The sequence below is a fragment of the Micropterus salmoides genome, unplaced genomic scaffold, assembly GCF_014851395.1.
Source record: "Micropterus salmoides isolate LMB-PRFRI ecotype aquatic unplaced genomic scaffold, ASM1485139v1 Ms_hic_scaffold_2717, whole genome shotgun sequence".
Classification (NCBI taxonomy): domain Eukaryota; kingdom Metazoa; phylum Chordata; class Actinopteri; order Centrarchiformes; family Centrarchidae; genus Micropterus; species Micropterus salmoides.
The window spans coordinates 1-17,721 of record NW_024041948.1 but is presented as its reverse complement, the minus strand read 5'-3'; the positions used below and the strand labels follow the sequence as shown (position 1 = coordinate 17,721).

The 17,721-nt window shown below is 40.3% G+C and overlaps 1 protein-coding gene across 2 annotated transcripts; it reads right to left on the bottom strand.

The window, feature by feature from the left end:
* Positions 1-1,305: 1,305 nt before the first annotated feature.
* LOC119919394 lies at positions 1,306-17,715 on the bottom strand. 2 transcript variants are annotated; one of them, XM_038739805.1, is made up of 3 exons: positions 17,383-17,715; positions 7,460-7,885; positions 1,306-1,510 (listed from the first exon to the last, which is right to left on the bottom strand). In XM_038739805.1, the coding sequence occupies exons 1-3, from the start codon at positions 17,411-17,413 to the stop codon at positions 1,332-1,334; spliced, it is 636 nt and encodes a 211-aa protein (XP_038595733.1). In that variant the 5' UTR covers positions 17,414-17,715; the 3' UTR covers positions 1,306-1,331. The 2 variants fall into 2 exon arrangements, with proteins under 2 accessions (XP_038595733.1, XP_038595734.1); XM_038739806.1 differs by lacking the exon at positions 1,306-1,510 and adding an exon at positions 5,742-6,040.
* Between the last annotated feature and the right edge of the window lie 6 nt (positions 17,716-17,721).

The following is a 17,721-nucleotide window of genomic DNA, read 5'->3' as shown; positions in this document are numbered from 1 at the left end:
TGGGTACAGGGAGAAGGGCAAAGGGGAAAGAATGCAGCCTTCAGGTGAAACGGTGCAGATGGTCATGGAGCCAGAGAGAGGTTTACTGCATCGTCCGCAGACCTGTTGGCTCTGTAGAAAAACTGAAAGGGGTCCAGAAGTGGGTCTGTAGTGGACTTGAGGTGGGACAACGCATGGTGCTCAAAAGACTTCATCACGACAGAGGTATATTGATCCTCAGGTGTGTTCAGGTATTTGATTTGAGTAAAACTTTTACTACAAGTGCTGCAATTACCTTCACTTCTGTGAGTTCTTGTGTGTTTGACCACAATCTCTAGAACTGAATCCTCTCCCACAAGATAACTTGTCTGTATGCCTTCTGTGCCGAGTCGAATCAAATGTGTCAACACATCTTTTTGTTGTGCAAAGCTACAGCTTCTCACCTGTGTGGGTTCTCATGTGGAGTTTCAAGTGACCCATTCGGCTAAAAGATTTCCGACATGTTTTGCAAGAATACGGCTCACCTGTGTGGGTTCTCATATGTTTATTTAATGCTGAAATGTCACGGAATCCTTTCCCGCAGGTCTTGCAAAGGTACGGCTTCTCACCTGTGTGGGTTCTTATATGCACATTCAAGCTACCCCTCTGGCTAAAAGATTTCCCACATATTTTGCAAGAATACAGCTTCTCACCTGTGTGGGTTCTCATGTGGACTATCAGTGCAGCTCTCCATCTGAAACAATTACCACATGTTTCACAAGAATACAGCTTTCACCTGTGGACTGTTGCATGCGTTCTGATACCGAAGGGTCACCGAATCTTTTCCCACAGGTCTTGCAAAGGTACGGCTTCTCACCTGTGTGGGTTCTCATGTGGACATTCAAGTTACCCCTCTGGCTAAAAGATTTCCCACGTTTTGCAAGAGTACAGCTTCTCACCTGTGGGGTTCTTGTATGGCGTATCAATAAACTGCTAGTTCTGAAGTATTTCCCACATGTTTCACAAGAATACGGCTTCTCGCCTGTGTGAATTCTCAGGTGTCTCTGAAATTTTGACTTGTGCTGAAAACCTTTTCCACATGTGTCACATGTGAAAGAGTTTTTACCTGTGTGAGGATCATGGTGAACCTCTGACATGGTAGACTTGTGTACATTGATTCTGGGGCTTCTGCTGTTGTGATCTTGATTCTTTTGTTTTGACTCTGCATCTCTAGTTGATCCTGAGTCTTCACGCTCGCCTCCTTTCTGATCTTGGCTCTCAGCTACATGACAGTTGTGAGAGGAGCTGGTGGTCACTTTTCAGTTCTGCTTCGCTGTGGTCACTTTCCTCAAGTAGGAGTCAACATAAAGGTGTCAGTCTCCTGCTTCACTACAAGCTGCTCTCCTCCTGACTGGTACAGAGTTCCTCCTGTTCCTCTTAACCTGTGGAGGCTGTGGGTCCTCCTGGTCCAGACCGGGGATCCTCTCCTGAATCCAGAGCTGCTGGTCAGCCAGAACCTCCTCCTCCTTACAGACATGTTGCTGTGGGAACTCTGGAGGGACAGAGAACAAAAGGAACAGGCTAACCTTACTAATGTGATGGCAAAGAAAGAAAATGCAGACACGTGAGGAATGAGTACCAAAGTATATTTAAACGCAAATCGATCTCCTCTCTTTTGTGTAAATTATAATGAAACTTTCCTCACCTATCCTGTGTAACTTTATTTCGGGTTTCCAAACGATATCCAGCAGTCTGCGCTGACGATCGATCTCTTCCTCGTACTCGACGATAGTTTTTAAAAACTCTGAATATTTCTTCAGCAGCAGCAGTTAGTCGCTCGTTGACAAACTCTCTCAAACTCTCAACTGAAGACATTGTTGCTGAATTACGAATTACAAATTAATAATTAGCGGCGCTACGGCTACAATAAGTCCTTCCAGTGATTTCAAAATATGTGGCTGGAACTGGTTTACTTCCGCCAGATGTCACGCTGATTAAGTTCCGACAGCGGAAGTGCTGGTGCTTTCGTTCCGCTTTTTCTTGTGTTTATAAGCAGGGACCAGGTAAATCAACATTATATCACGGCCCAGCAAGCAATAGCCGTCATTTCACCGTCTATTACTATAGACCTGATTTAGTCCAGCTATGAGTAACCCACTTCTAGCCACAATAACTTTACATGTGTGGCGTTTTTGCCAAAATAACAGTATAAGTAGTAAGTATGATATTCCATCATGTAAGCAAGGTCTTTAAGTTTTTTAGTTTCATTTCTTACGCATGATTTACAGCCGTGTGCCTAGACACGATTTAGCTCGTAGACAGACCGGCTATTTGTTGCCCACTTTTAGTCAAAATGGTCAAAAATGATTAATAGTGATTTCTGCCCTGGCAGCACGTGAGATGGTTGATATCCCATTATTTTTGCAATGTCAGTAATATCTACAAGATATTAAGTGTCATTAAATTGACATGGTCTATCTGTAGCCACGATTTAGCTCTGATTTGGACAGGCTACGTGTAGTCTGCTTTTAGCCCACCCAGCGAAATAGAGGCAATTAGTGGTCTAATATCAACGGTTTGGCTGTAGCCCTGTTTCAGACCAAATTGGTTACATGAAAGTTAGTTTTCACCCATGCAGCTGTTGAGGTGCGTGATATCGTATCAAATGGAAGTAAACGTTTGAAACATTTAAACTGTCTTATTTTGCTGTAACGTTCACTGCATTAACTTTCATTTTAATTTAAAACGCAAAATGCAATTACTATTTTCAACCGCTAGATGGCAGCTGTAGCCCTACTGAGGCATGACTAACTTACTGGCAACGCCAGAATTGAAATTTAGTATACATCAGTTAAATATATCCACCAATTTTAAACGAGGGATACGTTACGATTTCGGCCTTCAGCGAGCAACGGGCGAGAGTTTTAAGAACACTGGAAGCGAAAAGACATTTACTGGTCTTGTAAGTATCTGTGTCTTTGTTTGACATGTCTTCATTATTTATCTAAATTATTTGTTAACGTGTAGGAACCGGGACATTTCAGCGAGTAACAGTGTAGATTAAGGCACGTGGTTAGCTTAACATGCTGCATGCAAGTGTAAGTTAACGTTGCTCCATGATACCCACGGGTTTCCTCATGCCCTTAAAAACTCTTACATTATATTATCTGAATTCAGAGGGGGTGAACATCAAACATGTACAACCTTAACTATTATAATTTCTTATGAAAGCCACACATATATTTTACTCACTAGATCATTATGATATGAAATATGACTTATTGACTTATGACACTAAATATTTATTGCAAATTATCCAGCATACAGTCAGCAAAGACAACAATAAATATTCAGAACAGAACCTTACATTCACAGCACATAGCTCTCTCAAAAGAATAAAAGCAGTTTTTCCAATTTTCTATTTGGTTGTTCTAATGCAACATGATGGCTAAAGCATGTGACCTGTTCCATAGAGATAAATGAATCAGTAATAAATAAGAGCTTTTAAATTAAAAAGAAAAAAAACTTATAGGTGGGGTTACCTTCATCATTAGAATGATAATTAAAAGATATAGATAGTATGTTTGTTGATAGTAGTCATGTCTTAACAAACCGGTGAACATGGTCACTTATAATGTTTACTTATATTCATATTCTTACATATAATGTCATATTTAATTTGTTTGGACGGATTGCCATTTATGAGAACCTGTTATGTTTGAGTAAAAAAACTCCTTTAGCCACTATTCTGTAGTCTATTTGAGGTAGATATGTAGTCATTCAAAACCTGTGTATTTGGTCTATTCTTGGGCTATGGTTAGACATCTTTTAACCGTGAAATTGCTTGCTGGGTGTGGTCTCTATCGGTAATTAACAACAAGCCTCCTCCACACGCAGCTCATGCCACTGTGAAAACGGAATCGCGGGTGAAAAGATACAAAACGCGAGTTCTTTTAAATAAAACTTCTGACAAATAAAGTCAGAGCAGAAAGAGAGAGACAAACAGGTCTAGGTCTGTGCTTGTGTGTTTCATGGGAAAAGAAAGGTGAGCAGATTATTTTGTGATTAAACACAAATAAATTGCAGAATTAAGTAGAATTAAAATGGTGTGCAATTTATTTTCAGCTCCTACCAGTGAAAATGTTATTTTATAATCAGTGTTTCATTATGACCATTCTCTTGAGACCAGTGAGAATAACTAACATTTATACTGGTGCTGATGGGGATCCTAATAAAAATAGATTTTTCCAATAAATGTTGTGTATGCTGTCAGTTATAGTTCTTAGAAATAAATAAAATCAGAATCAGCCAAAATTAGAATCGGTAGGTCCTGTGGCGGTGGGGGGGGCAATAGGGGCCCTGGACCCCCCTATGCCCCCTCCCCTGCAGAACGAAAAGTCTACAGCAGCACCAGACCACATCCCCCCGAAGCAACCTCCATGTGGCCCAGCACATGATCTAATAGATGGCACGTGCACACAAAGGGGCTTCAGCACCTGCCCTTTTTCTTCAAGAGAAAGTGCCCTTTTTTCTGGGATGCTTTTTAAAAAAAATAAATGAATAGGCCTATACAGTATATTTATTCCTGTTTGCAACAGATTCCCTGTGAAACAAATATATTTACTGGGGGGAAAAAATCTAAATAGGCTATCACGTCGGAAGATGAGACTTTGGAGTTCCGATGCACTCTCTCTCTCTCTCTCTCTCTCTCTCTCTCTCTCTCTCTCTTGCTCCGCATCTCACTGCACAACTAGAGCGCAGCTCACAGACAGACAGCAGCCCCTCCAGCTTTTGTCCCAGCAGTTTTTTCTTGGCTTTTGTGGAGGTGAGTGGTGACAAAAGACTAAACTACCAGTGCCTCCAGTTTACCGCTAATTAAACAGAAGACAATATAGGCCCATGTCTTGCTAATGCATGACTCATGAGCTGAGCTAGTGTAATAAGTTAGCTGAAGTTTAGCTAAGGCAATATCTCATGGCCATACAACCTACTGTACTGATGGAGACACTACAGGTGAACACAGTAACATTTGTGTCTAATAACGTCATCACAATCGCCACCTTGATATGCAAATAAGGCGTTAACTAATTAAAATGCGCCAATTTGCACACATTTGACAAGTCACTGCAGGTGAATGGGGTAAACAAAATAACTAAAGCATATCACCACAGAACTTCCCCAGTTAATGACTTACATCAAGAGTATTTCCTCTGAAATGTGCTTTGTAAATATGCAGATAAGCTTGTTTTTGGTAATGTAGAATAAATCTACAGATGAAAATAGACCGAGGTTATTAGGCTTAAAACCAACACCATCTAAAGGAGTATTCTTGAAGTTTTATTTCCATTAGAGTAAAAGAAGAAAAAATAGACCAAAGTCTCAAAATTGACCACTCCATGAAAAAGCGCCTTGAAGAGTAGGCGTATGGTATGGCTCCTCATCTAATAACTCTCCATTCTATTAGTTTGTTGATTGATCCTTATATAATATAGACAGCCCTCCCTCAAATGTGAAACTAAGTTTGTGTGTATGGTAAATGTAATATAATAGCAACAATAATGAAGTATTTAAATAACATTTCTTTGAATTATGCCTGCAGCCCAATGCCACAGTTTAGTGTGAAGATTTGTGAAGTGTTATTCAAATAACACCAAAAGAATTGAAAAGATTTGCCTTGTGAAAAATAAACAAGTTATTAATGAATCTATGTCATAAATATATACTTGAAACTAGTAGCATAGAAAACTGTTGTCGTGTGGACAGAGTGGACCAAAATGCAACGCTCAAGATTAATAGGTTTTATTAGGGGAAAGAAGGGGTTGAGGCACTGGAGTTGAGGGAGAGGTGGATGCCGGGGAAACGCAGGCACGGGGAACCAAGGAGACTGAGACCAGAGAGCCACTGTGGGCCGAGGAAGAGAGGAGGCACTGGAGAACTGATCAGGGGGTTGGTGGAGGAGTGTGGTGGCAGGCTGACTGGGGAGGCACGAGGGAGAGCCGGGAGGACGGCCTGGAAGAAGTCCGAGGGGAGAGGGCAGGTGAGCGAGCCCAGCTGACTTGACAGAGGACAAGGGTGAGTGAACCTGGGCAGAGACAGACAGACAAACAGGGTTAGTCACTCAGGGAAAACCAAGAACAGGGTAACAGAGATTATGCAGGTTACACGAGATATTAGATCCCCAGGATCTAATGTTAAGTAATATGATGTGTTCTTCTACACATCCAAACAGTCTCACACACACAGTCTAAGGTCATACAGACGCACTGTCTGGAGTAAAGCCGTCGTCCTCCTGATCAATTCGGAGCTCCATCAGAGCATCTAAACCTTTCAGACGCTAAAAGTTGAATTGTGATACCACTGCAGAGTTTCCTGTCTGACCTGTCAACTTTTTAACTCATTTTGTTTTGTTTTGCAGCATAAATGTCCCATGATATTAACTGTGACATTAATGCGTGCCTGGAAACGTTTAAATGACTGACAGCAGCAAGGCTGTCACTTTGTGTTGAAAATTGTGAGCTCAGGGCTGGTTGCTGGTAATGAGCCTCTGTACGCCTCTGCCATTACAAAACAGGTGTTTACAGCTACAATAGTCATTTACATAAACAATGTCTACACTGCATTTCTGATCAATTTGATGTATTTGTAATTGACAAAAACTGTGAAAACAAGGAAGTTTCTGAGACCCCAAACCTTTAAACAGTAGTGTATACAGTATTTCACTAAAGTCAATCGCTCACATTTTTGTAAATATTTTATTATATTTCATGTGACAAAACTGAAGAAATGACACTTTGCTACAGTGTAAAGTAGTGAGTGTACAGCTAGTCTAACAGTATAAATTTGCTGTCCCCTCAAAATAACACATCACACAGCCATTAATGTCTAAACTGCTGGAAAAAAAGTGAGTACACCCCTAAGTGATGGATGGAATGTGGATTTTCAATTGACCACTTACTCTGACTCCGATTTCCCACATGTGCCACAAGAATATGGCATCTCACCTGTGTGGGATCTCATGTTTTTTAAATGCAAGTGTCACTGAATCTTGTCTTGCAGGACTCACAAAGCTACAGCTTCTCACCAGTGTCGGTTCTCATGTGGACTTTCAAGACTTTCCTCCAGCTAAAAGATTTCCCACATGTTTTGCAAGAATATGGCTTCTCACCCGTATGGGTTCTCCTATGGTATTTAAATGTTGAAGTGACACGGAATCTTTTACCACAGGTATTGCAAATGTACGGCTTCTCACCTGTGTGGGTTCTCATGTGTAGTTTCAAGTGACCCCTCTGGCTAAAAAAATTTCCACATATTTCACATGAATACAGCTTCTCACCTGTGTGGACGCTCTTATGTCTTTTTAAGACACCCCTCTCACTGAAAGATTTCCCACATGTTTTGCAAGAATACGGCTTCTCACCTGTGTGAATTCTCAGGTATGTCTGAAAATCTGACTTGTACTGAAAACCTTTTCCACGTGTGTCACATGTGAAAGAGTTTATACCTGTGTGAGGATCATGGTGAACCTCTGACATGGTAGACTTGTGTACATTGTTTCTGGGGCTTCTGCTGTTGTGATCTTGATTCTTTTGTTTTGGCTCTGCATCTCTAGTTGAGTCTTCATGCTCGCCTCCTTTCTGATCTTGGCTCTCAGCTACATGACAGTTGTGAGAGAGGAGCTGGTGGTCACTTTTCAGTTCTGCTTCACTGTGGTCACTTTCCTCATAAGTAGGAGTCAACATAAAGGTGTCAGTCTCCTGCTTCACTACAAGCTGCTCTCCCTCCTGACTGGTACAGAGTTCCTCCTGTTCCTCTTTAACCTGTGGAGGCTGTGGGTCCTCCTGGTCCAGACCGGGGATCCTCTCCTGAATACAGAGCTGCTGGTCAGCCAGAACCTCCTCCTCCTTACAGACATGTTGCTGTGGGAGCTCTGGAGGGACATAGAACAAAAGGAACAGGCTAACCTTACTAATGTGATGGGAAAGAAAGAAATGCAGACACGTGAGGAAATGAGTACCAAAATATATTTAAACGCAAATCGATCGATCTCTGTTTCGTGTACCTTTTATAATGAATCTTTACTCACCTATCCTAACCTATTTGTTTACATCCGCCGGATGTCACATTATTAAGTTCTGACAGCAGAAGTGCGGGAGCTTTTCTTTCTGCTTTCAACTGATGACTTTTTATTAAAAACTTCTTTATGATCAGCAGTGGCGGACGAAGTACACAAATCCCATACTTGAGTACAGATACCCTTGCTAAATATTAATAGAAGCTTCTTTTAACTTCAATTTAAATTTCTACTTGAGTCGAAGTTCAAAAAGTACCTACTTTTAAAAATAGGCTATGTAAGTATTAAAAGTTAAAAGAATTATGGTTCCCCTTCGAGGGAACTCGAACTGCGTCGGTGATGACAGTATGGGAAAGCCTCTAGGCATGGCAGGGCTGAACTATGAATGATGAATGGTGCCAGCCTGCACACGATGGCTGTCTTGCAGGCATACCAGGCCGATCTCCTTCGGGACTGTGATGTCAGCGTTTGGGGCTGCGGCTCAACGCGAAGAAGAGCGTGCTGACACCCGCCCAATGGACTGCGTTCCTAGGGGTGGTGTGGGACTCAACGATGATGTGGGCCCACCTGTCTCCCGCATGCATCGAGTCCATTTTATCCTCAGTGACCAGAGTGCAGTTAGGCCGCGCCATCACCCCCTCCGGTTACGCCATCACACACTACCGTTCTAGTAACACCAATAGGATTGGAGTAGTTTCATTCATAGTTCAGCCCTGCCACGCCCAGAGGCGTTCCCATAGTGTCGTCACCGACGCAGTGTCTCGTTCCCCTTCTCGGGGAACAAGGTTTACATACGAGACGTTCTTTTCAGTGGTTGCTGACATGACAAAATTTAAAAGCGATCATCAAAATAGTCAATTAAAGTTCTGTTAATTACCTAATTATTAATACTTGTAAAAGTTTTTTTAGCAGTTTAATTTATAACAAAACTTCATATTTGTTTGTTTGTGTGTAAAAGCTTTAATTTGTAAAGTAACTAGTAACTGAAGTTGTCAGATAAATGTAGTGAAGTAAAATCTACAATCTTTCTCTCTGAGATGTGGTAGAGTAGAAGTAGAAAGTGGCATAGAAGAAAATACTAAAGTAAGGTACAAAAGCCATAGGTATCATTTACAGTGGGGACGCTGGGGACATGTCCACACCAATTCTTGAAATGGCTGATTTTGTCCCCACCACTTTTTAAAGGCAATTGTTAAAAATGTCCTAAAAAATTCTTGCACAAAAAAATGTTAACAAATGAAAATGCTTTGAGAAAGGTTTATTTGCACAATAAAAAAATGCACCGTCCAAAAAAAGTTACTAAAAAACCCAGGTGCTGCTGATTACAACATTATATTCTGTTTCTGACAGCTGACTTTTTTGTTTCTCTTTATTTAAAAAAAGTCATTTCCACCATAAATTGGAGCAGAAAATGTCTCCAGAACGCATGAAATAAAGTGTTTAATGCTCCTAAACACAACGTGCCATTGCTGATAATGAGCCACTTTACACCTCTGTAAATATTCTATTACGAATCAGCCATTTACAGCTACAATAGTGATTTACAACATTAACAATGTCTACACTGTGTTTCTGATCAACTTGATGTATTTGTAATGGACAGAAACTGTGTTTTTCTTTTGAAAACAAGGAAGTTTCTGAGACCCCAAACTTTTGAACGCTAGTGTATATAAATACAAAGACGCACCTGCTGCAGAACTGTGAGGTTATACATCTTTTAAACTGAACTGACCCAGGCCTTGTTGATGAGACCAGCTGCAGATAGGAAGAAACTGTTCATGTGGCGTGAAGTTTTGGTCCTGATGGACCGCAGCCCTCTGTCAGAGTGGAGTGTTTGAAACAGTCTGTGTCCGGGAGGGAGGGGTTGGCCGGAATCTTTCCTGCTGGCCTCAGATTCCTGGAGGAGTACAGGTCCTGAAGTGATGGAAGATTGCAGCTGATGACCTTCTCAGCAGAGCAAATGATACGCTGCAGCCTGCCCTTGTCCCTGGCAGTGGCAGCAGCGTACCAGATGGTGATGGAGGAGGTGAGGATGGACTCAATGATGGCGGTGTAGAAGTGCACTACTAGAACTGCATTACTGACTTTGGCAGGCTGAACTGCTGTAGGAAGTACATCCTCTGCTGGGCTTTTTTGATGTTCTTTTTGTTTTGACCACAAACCTCTAGAACTGAATAATCTCCCACATTATTACTTGTCTGTATGCTGCCTTCTGTGTCGTGTCAATTCAGACACATCAACACATCTTTTTGTGCAAAGCTACAGCTTCTCACCTGTGTGTTCTCGGTAGCACTTTATAATAACTACACACTATAAAGCATTAGTTAAGTATTAGTAAATACTGATTTAATCATTTCTAAAGCATTGTTCATATATTAATACACATTAGTAAGTCATTCTTTATTATCTACATACTATCAAGCAGTTGTTAAGTATTAGTACATTTTTAATTCATCATTTATAAACCATTGTTCTTATGTTAATACACATTAGTAAGTCATTTATAAACATAGTTATACATGTATTCTTTCTTAATAAGCTCATCTATAATGTGCTTAATAATTGTATATTCACACTTTATACATGATCGGTTCACTATTTAAAAATTAAGTATTATTTTAATGACATTAATGACACCATTTTTATATTTCTTAATGGTTCATAAATTTATTTGTAATGTTTTTAAAAATTATTACATAACTGCCCTTTTTTTGATACTTTCCCAAGAAAGAATATAAACAATCTCAGTATAACTCGTAAATCTACTAGTGCCAAGCCCAAAGGATGCTACTAAGGCTACCCGAAAGATGCCCCAGCTAACTTTACTGGGTAAAAGCCTCACCATTACAGGCCTGGTACCGTTTCTCTGAACTCCTCAACAAAACTCCCAAGACCTGGCCTTCCAGAAATCTGATGTGATGGGACCAGCAAAGGGTTGCTTGGATGGTCTGTTGAAGGACACCAATCTTACTCCCCCCCATCCCCACTCCCCTAGTGCTTTGAGGAACCGCTAACTTGACATGACATGACATGTAATTATTTAGAAATGGTCTAATTATGCGTCTTCATAGATGTTTTATGACACTTAATAATACTGCAATTCATGATTAATTCTGGTTGTTAGTAATGGTTAGTAAAGTATTTTGCGTGAGCTCATCTAAACTGAGGCCTGTCTATATGTCCTTAAGCATTTACAAATGAAATTTAAAGGCAATAGATATTCTCTAAACATTTGTTAAAGTATTTCATGATTAATTCAGGTAGTAACAAAGCAATTTCTAGTTTTTGAGTGAGCTCATCTAAAGAGAGTACTATCTATGCCTTTCAAAGCATTTACAAATGATATTGTAACAATCAGTTGTCTTCTGAACAGAAAAAGGAAACTGACAACACAATGGGATACAGAACTTATTATTTATTACAAATTGTCTTTCAGCCCTTCTTTCATAAACCATTGCTGCATAAACTGTACAATTGTTGATAATAAATTAACCATTTACAAATCCAACCCGTTCTCACTCCCATTTCGTCACATATGGACTAATGGTCAAGACCCCTTGATGTCACTTTATAACACATTTGGGAGCCACTTAGCGTCATACTTCAACGTACTGGAGAAAGCCCTGTAGCATAGTTTTTGAATACTAAAGACAGGTGTAGAATATTTAACACTAGTGTAGCACTTCTGCTAACTTACCAACCTAGGTTCTGAGGAGTAGTGTAGGGGTAAGAAATAGACTGTGTGATTAAAGAACAGTAGGCAGGTAGTGCACCAACCATGTTTGAAACAATCCCCAGAATAAGAAGAGCTCTTTCATAAAAAATACAATTTTAAAAAGTATCCAATGTCTTTCAGTTATTTGTATCTCTGCCCAGGAAGGGTAATGAATTTGTGGTAGATCTTTCTTATCTGCCAGTGTCCTGTAATCTGATGTGTCAGTCCTGTTGAATGGGATCCGAAGCAGCTGGCCACACTGCGGTCCGATCTCATCATACAGGGTGAATCATCGCTGGGACTGGCTCACCATCTGCATCCAGTGAAGAGTTCACCACTAAGCTATAATCCAGGCTGCACATAACGTTATAGTGCAGAATAAATCAGATAAATCATCACAGTCAATGTTCTTCAAATAACATCTCATCCCTTTTGTCAAAACTCAATATCATCACCCTGTTGTCTAGGGACTCTTCTTAAGTTTTACATTGTTATACCAAAGACTTTACCAGGTAGCATTTAAGCAAGACATCACTACTATGAATTGATTAAATTTCTTCATATCACAGCATTACATTACATTAAATTACAACCAAAAAACACTGAACAGAGTTTACACATTTTAAGCAAGGAGACAACTTTAACATGTATTATCATAAATACTGTAAATAAAAATACCTCTTAAGGTACTACATGTGCTTACACATCCAAAAGTACCTCCAGAGATTAGTTTGAAACCACGACACAACAAAATACTGTCAAACTGTTCACGACATCGTGCAATATTCTCGACTGCTTTTAATCTACAGTATATGGTTTTATCCCACCCATTTAAGATAGCATCACGCTACACTTTTAACTCTCTCCTAAAGGTTACTAACGTTACTCACCGGAGTTTCCAGGGGGAAAAAACTCCTTTGGCAAATGGCGGCATTCAAAAATCCTGAGTGATGTTGTTTTTATACATAGGACTCCCCCTTCTGGGCCTGTGTGATCTCGTTTTTCCAACTGCGTCTTAGCCCGCTTCTCTCTGTTCTTCCTCGATGTGGTCTGGCGCTAAAGTGAGCGCACACTGTAGAGAGATTAGTGGATGCGCCGAGGGTCAAAATAGCGCTGCTTTAAGGCCTGTATTTTTTTATGTGGGCTACAGTCTATGGTAAGGAGGAGACATAGGCTGCATCTGAAAAGTCACAAAAATCTCCTTTCCTGACCACCTTTCCTTGACCTCGATGGAAAACGTCATGAGGTCAAGGAAAGATGTGAAGGAGAATCCGTAAGGACTTAGGAAAAGAGGACGACGGGTCTAAGGGAATCCGACTGCTCTTTTCTAGGCGACGTAATTATGCGACGGCGGATTTTACTGACGTGACCTGCCGTGATGAAACTACAATGTTCTGAAGATGGACTACAAAAAGCGCATCTTTGACACTGCGCCCCGTGTTGTTGTAATGCAGGCTATCTAAAGGTGGACAACACGGTAGAAAATATTACTTCATAACCAAGATAGCAAAAAGGCAGAAAGTGCTGGCTACCAGTCACTAAATAATGGACAAGGTTGTCACATTGAGAATGCTTGCTCAAACTCACCCTCCTGCCCACCCATATGCGTATTTATCAACATGAATCCCAATTGTATGTAAATACAGTGTTTCCCACAGAATGATAGCGTAACTGTGCCGAGAGAGAGAGAGAGAGAGAGAGAGAGAGAGAGAGAGAGCGAGAGAGGGAGTGACAGGGCGAGAGGAGATGCTGAGAGAATATATGCGCTGTGAGGCGCTCTTATCAAATACGATTTTACCCATTTTAAATAGTAACAAAATCAATCGAAAGTAACAAATAAATCAGTGTGTGGGAAACGCCTACTGTAGAGGTCATCCAGCTTGATCTTTGCCTTTAGTAAGGCGAGGGTGTCAGCATCTGTGACTGAAGTAAAATTAATTAATGATATTGCTGATGGCTGCAGTACATAACGAGAGGTTACACGCTGCAACATTATACTCACTTTTATAACGTTAGAAGAGCTCACATGGGTCTCAGGCCTACTGTTGACAGTTTAAGTATGCATATTAGAGTTATGGCATAAGAGAAAAAAGGCTTAATAGCCACAGGTAACTTCCATGGTGATCAACATCCTTTATCATGTCATCATGTCATGGTTGGTGATTTATTTTTTTTATTGTAGAAAACACTTTCTAGAAAATGGAGTTGAAACAGTAGGCTGTTAGATTACAAATAAGCCAAAAGAAAGAAGGTAATTGTGATTCTTATTAAAGTATCATAATGTGCGTCTGTATTGCAAGGATCTTGCTAAATATGGTCAATGGATTTCATCATTTGAGATTGAGAACACGCGTCGCTTTAAATGTTGCTGCCGCAAGGAAATGTGGGCCGGCATTCTCTCTTTCCTTTCATAAAGCATGGTCAGGTGTACCCTAGGCTAAAGGAGATATGAAAGGAAGCATTGAGGCACCTTTCCCCAGCTTTTAGAGAATTCGAACAGCTCTTATCATGGCTGCCACTGAAATACTTCCGGTTCACTTCACTCAGTTAGGAACCTTCCTAAGCAAAAAAGACTTTACGAACACAGCGCAGGTCCAGCTGCAGCCCGCAGACCTGACGGAAGTTGACCTTCTGAATATGGTTTGTCCCAGAAAACACCACGCAAAACGTGGTGACGTTAATCTCGGCTGACGTACAGTATAGCTGCAAATGCAAACCGTTTCATTCTTTAGAGGCCAACAACAGAACTCGAAAAAGTGTTCGGAGATGAGAAGCTCCGCAAGTGCCGACGGGTCTCAGTAACGTTACCGGAGGCTGCACAGCAACACAATAGACACTGTTTATTTAACAGCTATACGTTTTGTACGCGGTGGCTTCTGGGACAAACCATATATGGAAGGTCAACTTCCATCATGTTTGTTTGCAGGCTGCAGCTGCAACATTCTCTCTAAAAACAACACTAAGGGGGTGTTAACTACGGTGGCCCAGAGGTCAAATACAAAAGCCACAACGGAAACACAAAAAGCCACAACACAAATAAAAAAAGCCACAACACGAATACAAAAAGCCACAACACAAATACAAAAGCCACAACACAAAAAGCCGCAATGGAAGAGAACCACAACGGAAGTCGACAACAAGAGACGTTAAGTAATAGGTAATTACTTTCCATTGCACACAACCATACGGTAGAACAGCGCCAGTGTGGCCGCCCCACATTCAAGAGGTCTGGGTTTGAATCCTGGAAAGAACAGTCCTTATGTGACTTTCTTCCGCATAATAGGGTCTGCGAAGAAGTTTTTGCCCGTTTGATGAATAAGTAATATGTTGTTCTGGTCAAATAAAATACAGCGGGATACTTGTGTGACTTAAACAGCTGTCTGTGCAGACAAGCTTCAGAAATAGACTCAAAATGTGCAAAACAAAATGGAAGGAGTCTATGTTTACCACTGAGATGACTTTATACATTTCATATTTTAATGTCATCTCCATACTACAGTTGTACTGGTATGGTACACAGACCCATACAGTATTTTTGCAACATAGGTCTAATCATGGAACACACGCAGGGTTCAAGTTATAATCTGAGCATTGGGGATCTCTAACTGGAATAATACTTTTTATCTAAAACAATCATTAGGCACATCATTGATGAGCTCTTAGTTACAGATGATCTGTCTCAGGAATTCAGTACCGGGCCTGTAACAACGAGGCTTTTTCACGCCACCAGCAACTTTAGCTGGGGCATCTTCGGGTAGTCCTTTGGGCTTTGCCACTAGTAGATTTACGAGTCATGCTGAGATTGTTTATATTCTTTCTCAGGAAAGTATATAAAAAAAAAAGAGGCAGTTATGTAATAATTTTTTTTAAACTTTCCAAATGATCTTATGAACCATTAAGAACTCATATAAATGGTTTGTCATTAAAATAATACTTTATTTATAAATAGTGAACCGATCATGTATAAAGTATGAAAATACAATTATTAAGCACATTATCGATGAGCTTATTAAGAAGGAATACAATTTGTATAACTATGGTTATAAATGACTTACTAATGTGTATTAACATAAGAACAATGGTTTATAAATCATTAATTAAAAATGTACTAATACTTAACAACTGCTTCATAGTGTGTAAATCAGGGGTCAGCAAATAAGTCTGACATCGGGCCAAATTTTTTTCCAGCTGTTACATGGCGGGCCATAACATTATTTCAGTCAAATTATTTCAAAACCTTAGATATTCATGAGCATGTTTAGCTCAGTTGATAAAGTGCGGGACTCCCGTTGGAGGAGTTTTAAGTTCAATTCCAAAATCTGGCTGACTTTTTTTCCCCCTTGTCAAACAAATTGATTAGCCTATAAGGACACTTTTCACAATAAAGCATGTGCTGCAGTGTATGTGCGTCCCGGCGTTTGATCTGCATTTACAAACCTATGGACACTAATTTTCATTCAATTCAGGGGAATTCAATCACACATTTAGTGATGGCTTTTGCAGAGCTGTGTCAAGTAAGCCAGAGACTCTTTCGGATGTCCTTCAGAACATTTCAAAGTAAAAGCTCTCAATAAACTCAACATGAAGCACTGGTGTAAAAGAAAACGTTCTTGCACTTTTTTTGGGAGGCACAATCATTTAAGTCCTCTTAAATGATTAAATGATTATAAGTGATTATGTGAGTAACTGTAGCTGTCATGACTGAGATCTATTTCAGTATTAGTCATCAATTTTTTTATTTTTTTATTTTTCTGCTATCAAAGCAATCTGGATAGGACAGTTCTGGCCCACGGGCCGCTAATTGCCGACCACTGGTGTAGATAATAAAGAATAAAACATTTATAACTGTGTTTATGAATGACTTACTAATGTTTATTAAGATATGAACAATGCTTTATAAATGATGAATTCTGTATTTACTAATACTTAACTAATGCTTTATAGTGTGTAGTTATTGTAAAGTGCTACCATGTTTTCTTCTTATGTGGATTTTCAATTGACCACCAACTCTGAAATCTTTTCCACATGTTTCACAAGAATACAGCTTTTCAACTGTGTGGGTTTTCATGTGGACATTCAAGTGACTCCTCCGGCTAAAAGATTTCCCGCATGTTTTGCAAGAATACGGCTTCTCACCTTGTGGGTTCTTATGTGGACATTCAAGTGACTCCTCCGGCTAAAAGATTTCCCACATGTTTTGCAAGAATATGGCTTCTCACCTGTGTGGGTTCTCATGTGAAGTTTCAAGTAACAATTCCGGCTAAAAGAATTCCCACATGTTTTGCAAGAATACGGCTTCTCACCTGTGTGGGTTCTCAGATGGTTTTTCAATGTTGAAGGGTCACGGAATATTTTACCACAGGTCTTGCAAAGGTACGGTCTCTCACCTGTGTGGGTTCTCATGTGGAGTTTTAAGTGACCCCTCTCACTAAAAGATTTCCCACATGTTTTGCAGGAATACGGCTTCTCACCTGTGTGGGTTCTCATGTGTACATTCAAGTGACTCCTCCGGCTAAAAGATTTCCCACATGTTTTGCAAGAATACGGCTTTTCGCCTGTGTGAATTCTCAGGTGTGTCTGAAAATCTGACTTGTACTGAAAACCTTTTCCACATGTGTCACATGTGAAAGACTTTTACCTGTGTGAGGATTATGGTGAACCTCTGACATGGTAGACTTGTGTACATTGTTTCTGGGGCTTCTGCTGTTGTGATCTTGATTCTTTAGTTTTGGCTCTGCATCTCTAGTTGATCCTGAGTCTTCATACTTGCCTCCTTTCTGATCTTGGCTCTCAGCTACATGACAGTTGTGAGAGAGGACTGGTGGTCACTTTTCAGTTCTGCTTCACTGTGGTCACTTTCCTCATAAGTAGGAGTCAACATAAAGGTGTCAGTCTCCTGCTTCACTACAAGCTGCTCCCTCCTGACTGGTACAGAGTTCCTCCTGTCCTCTTTAACCTGTGGAGGCTGTGGGTCCTC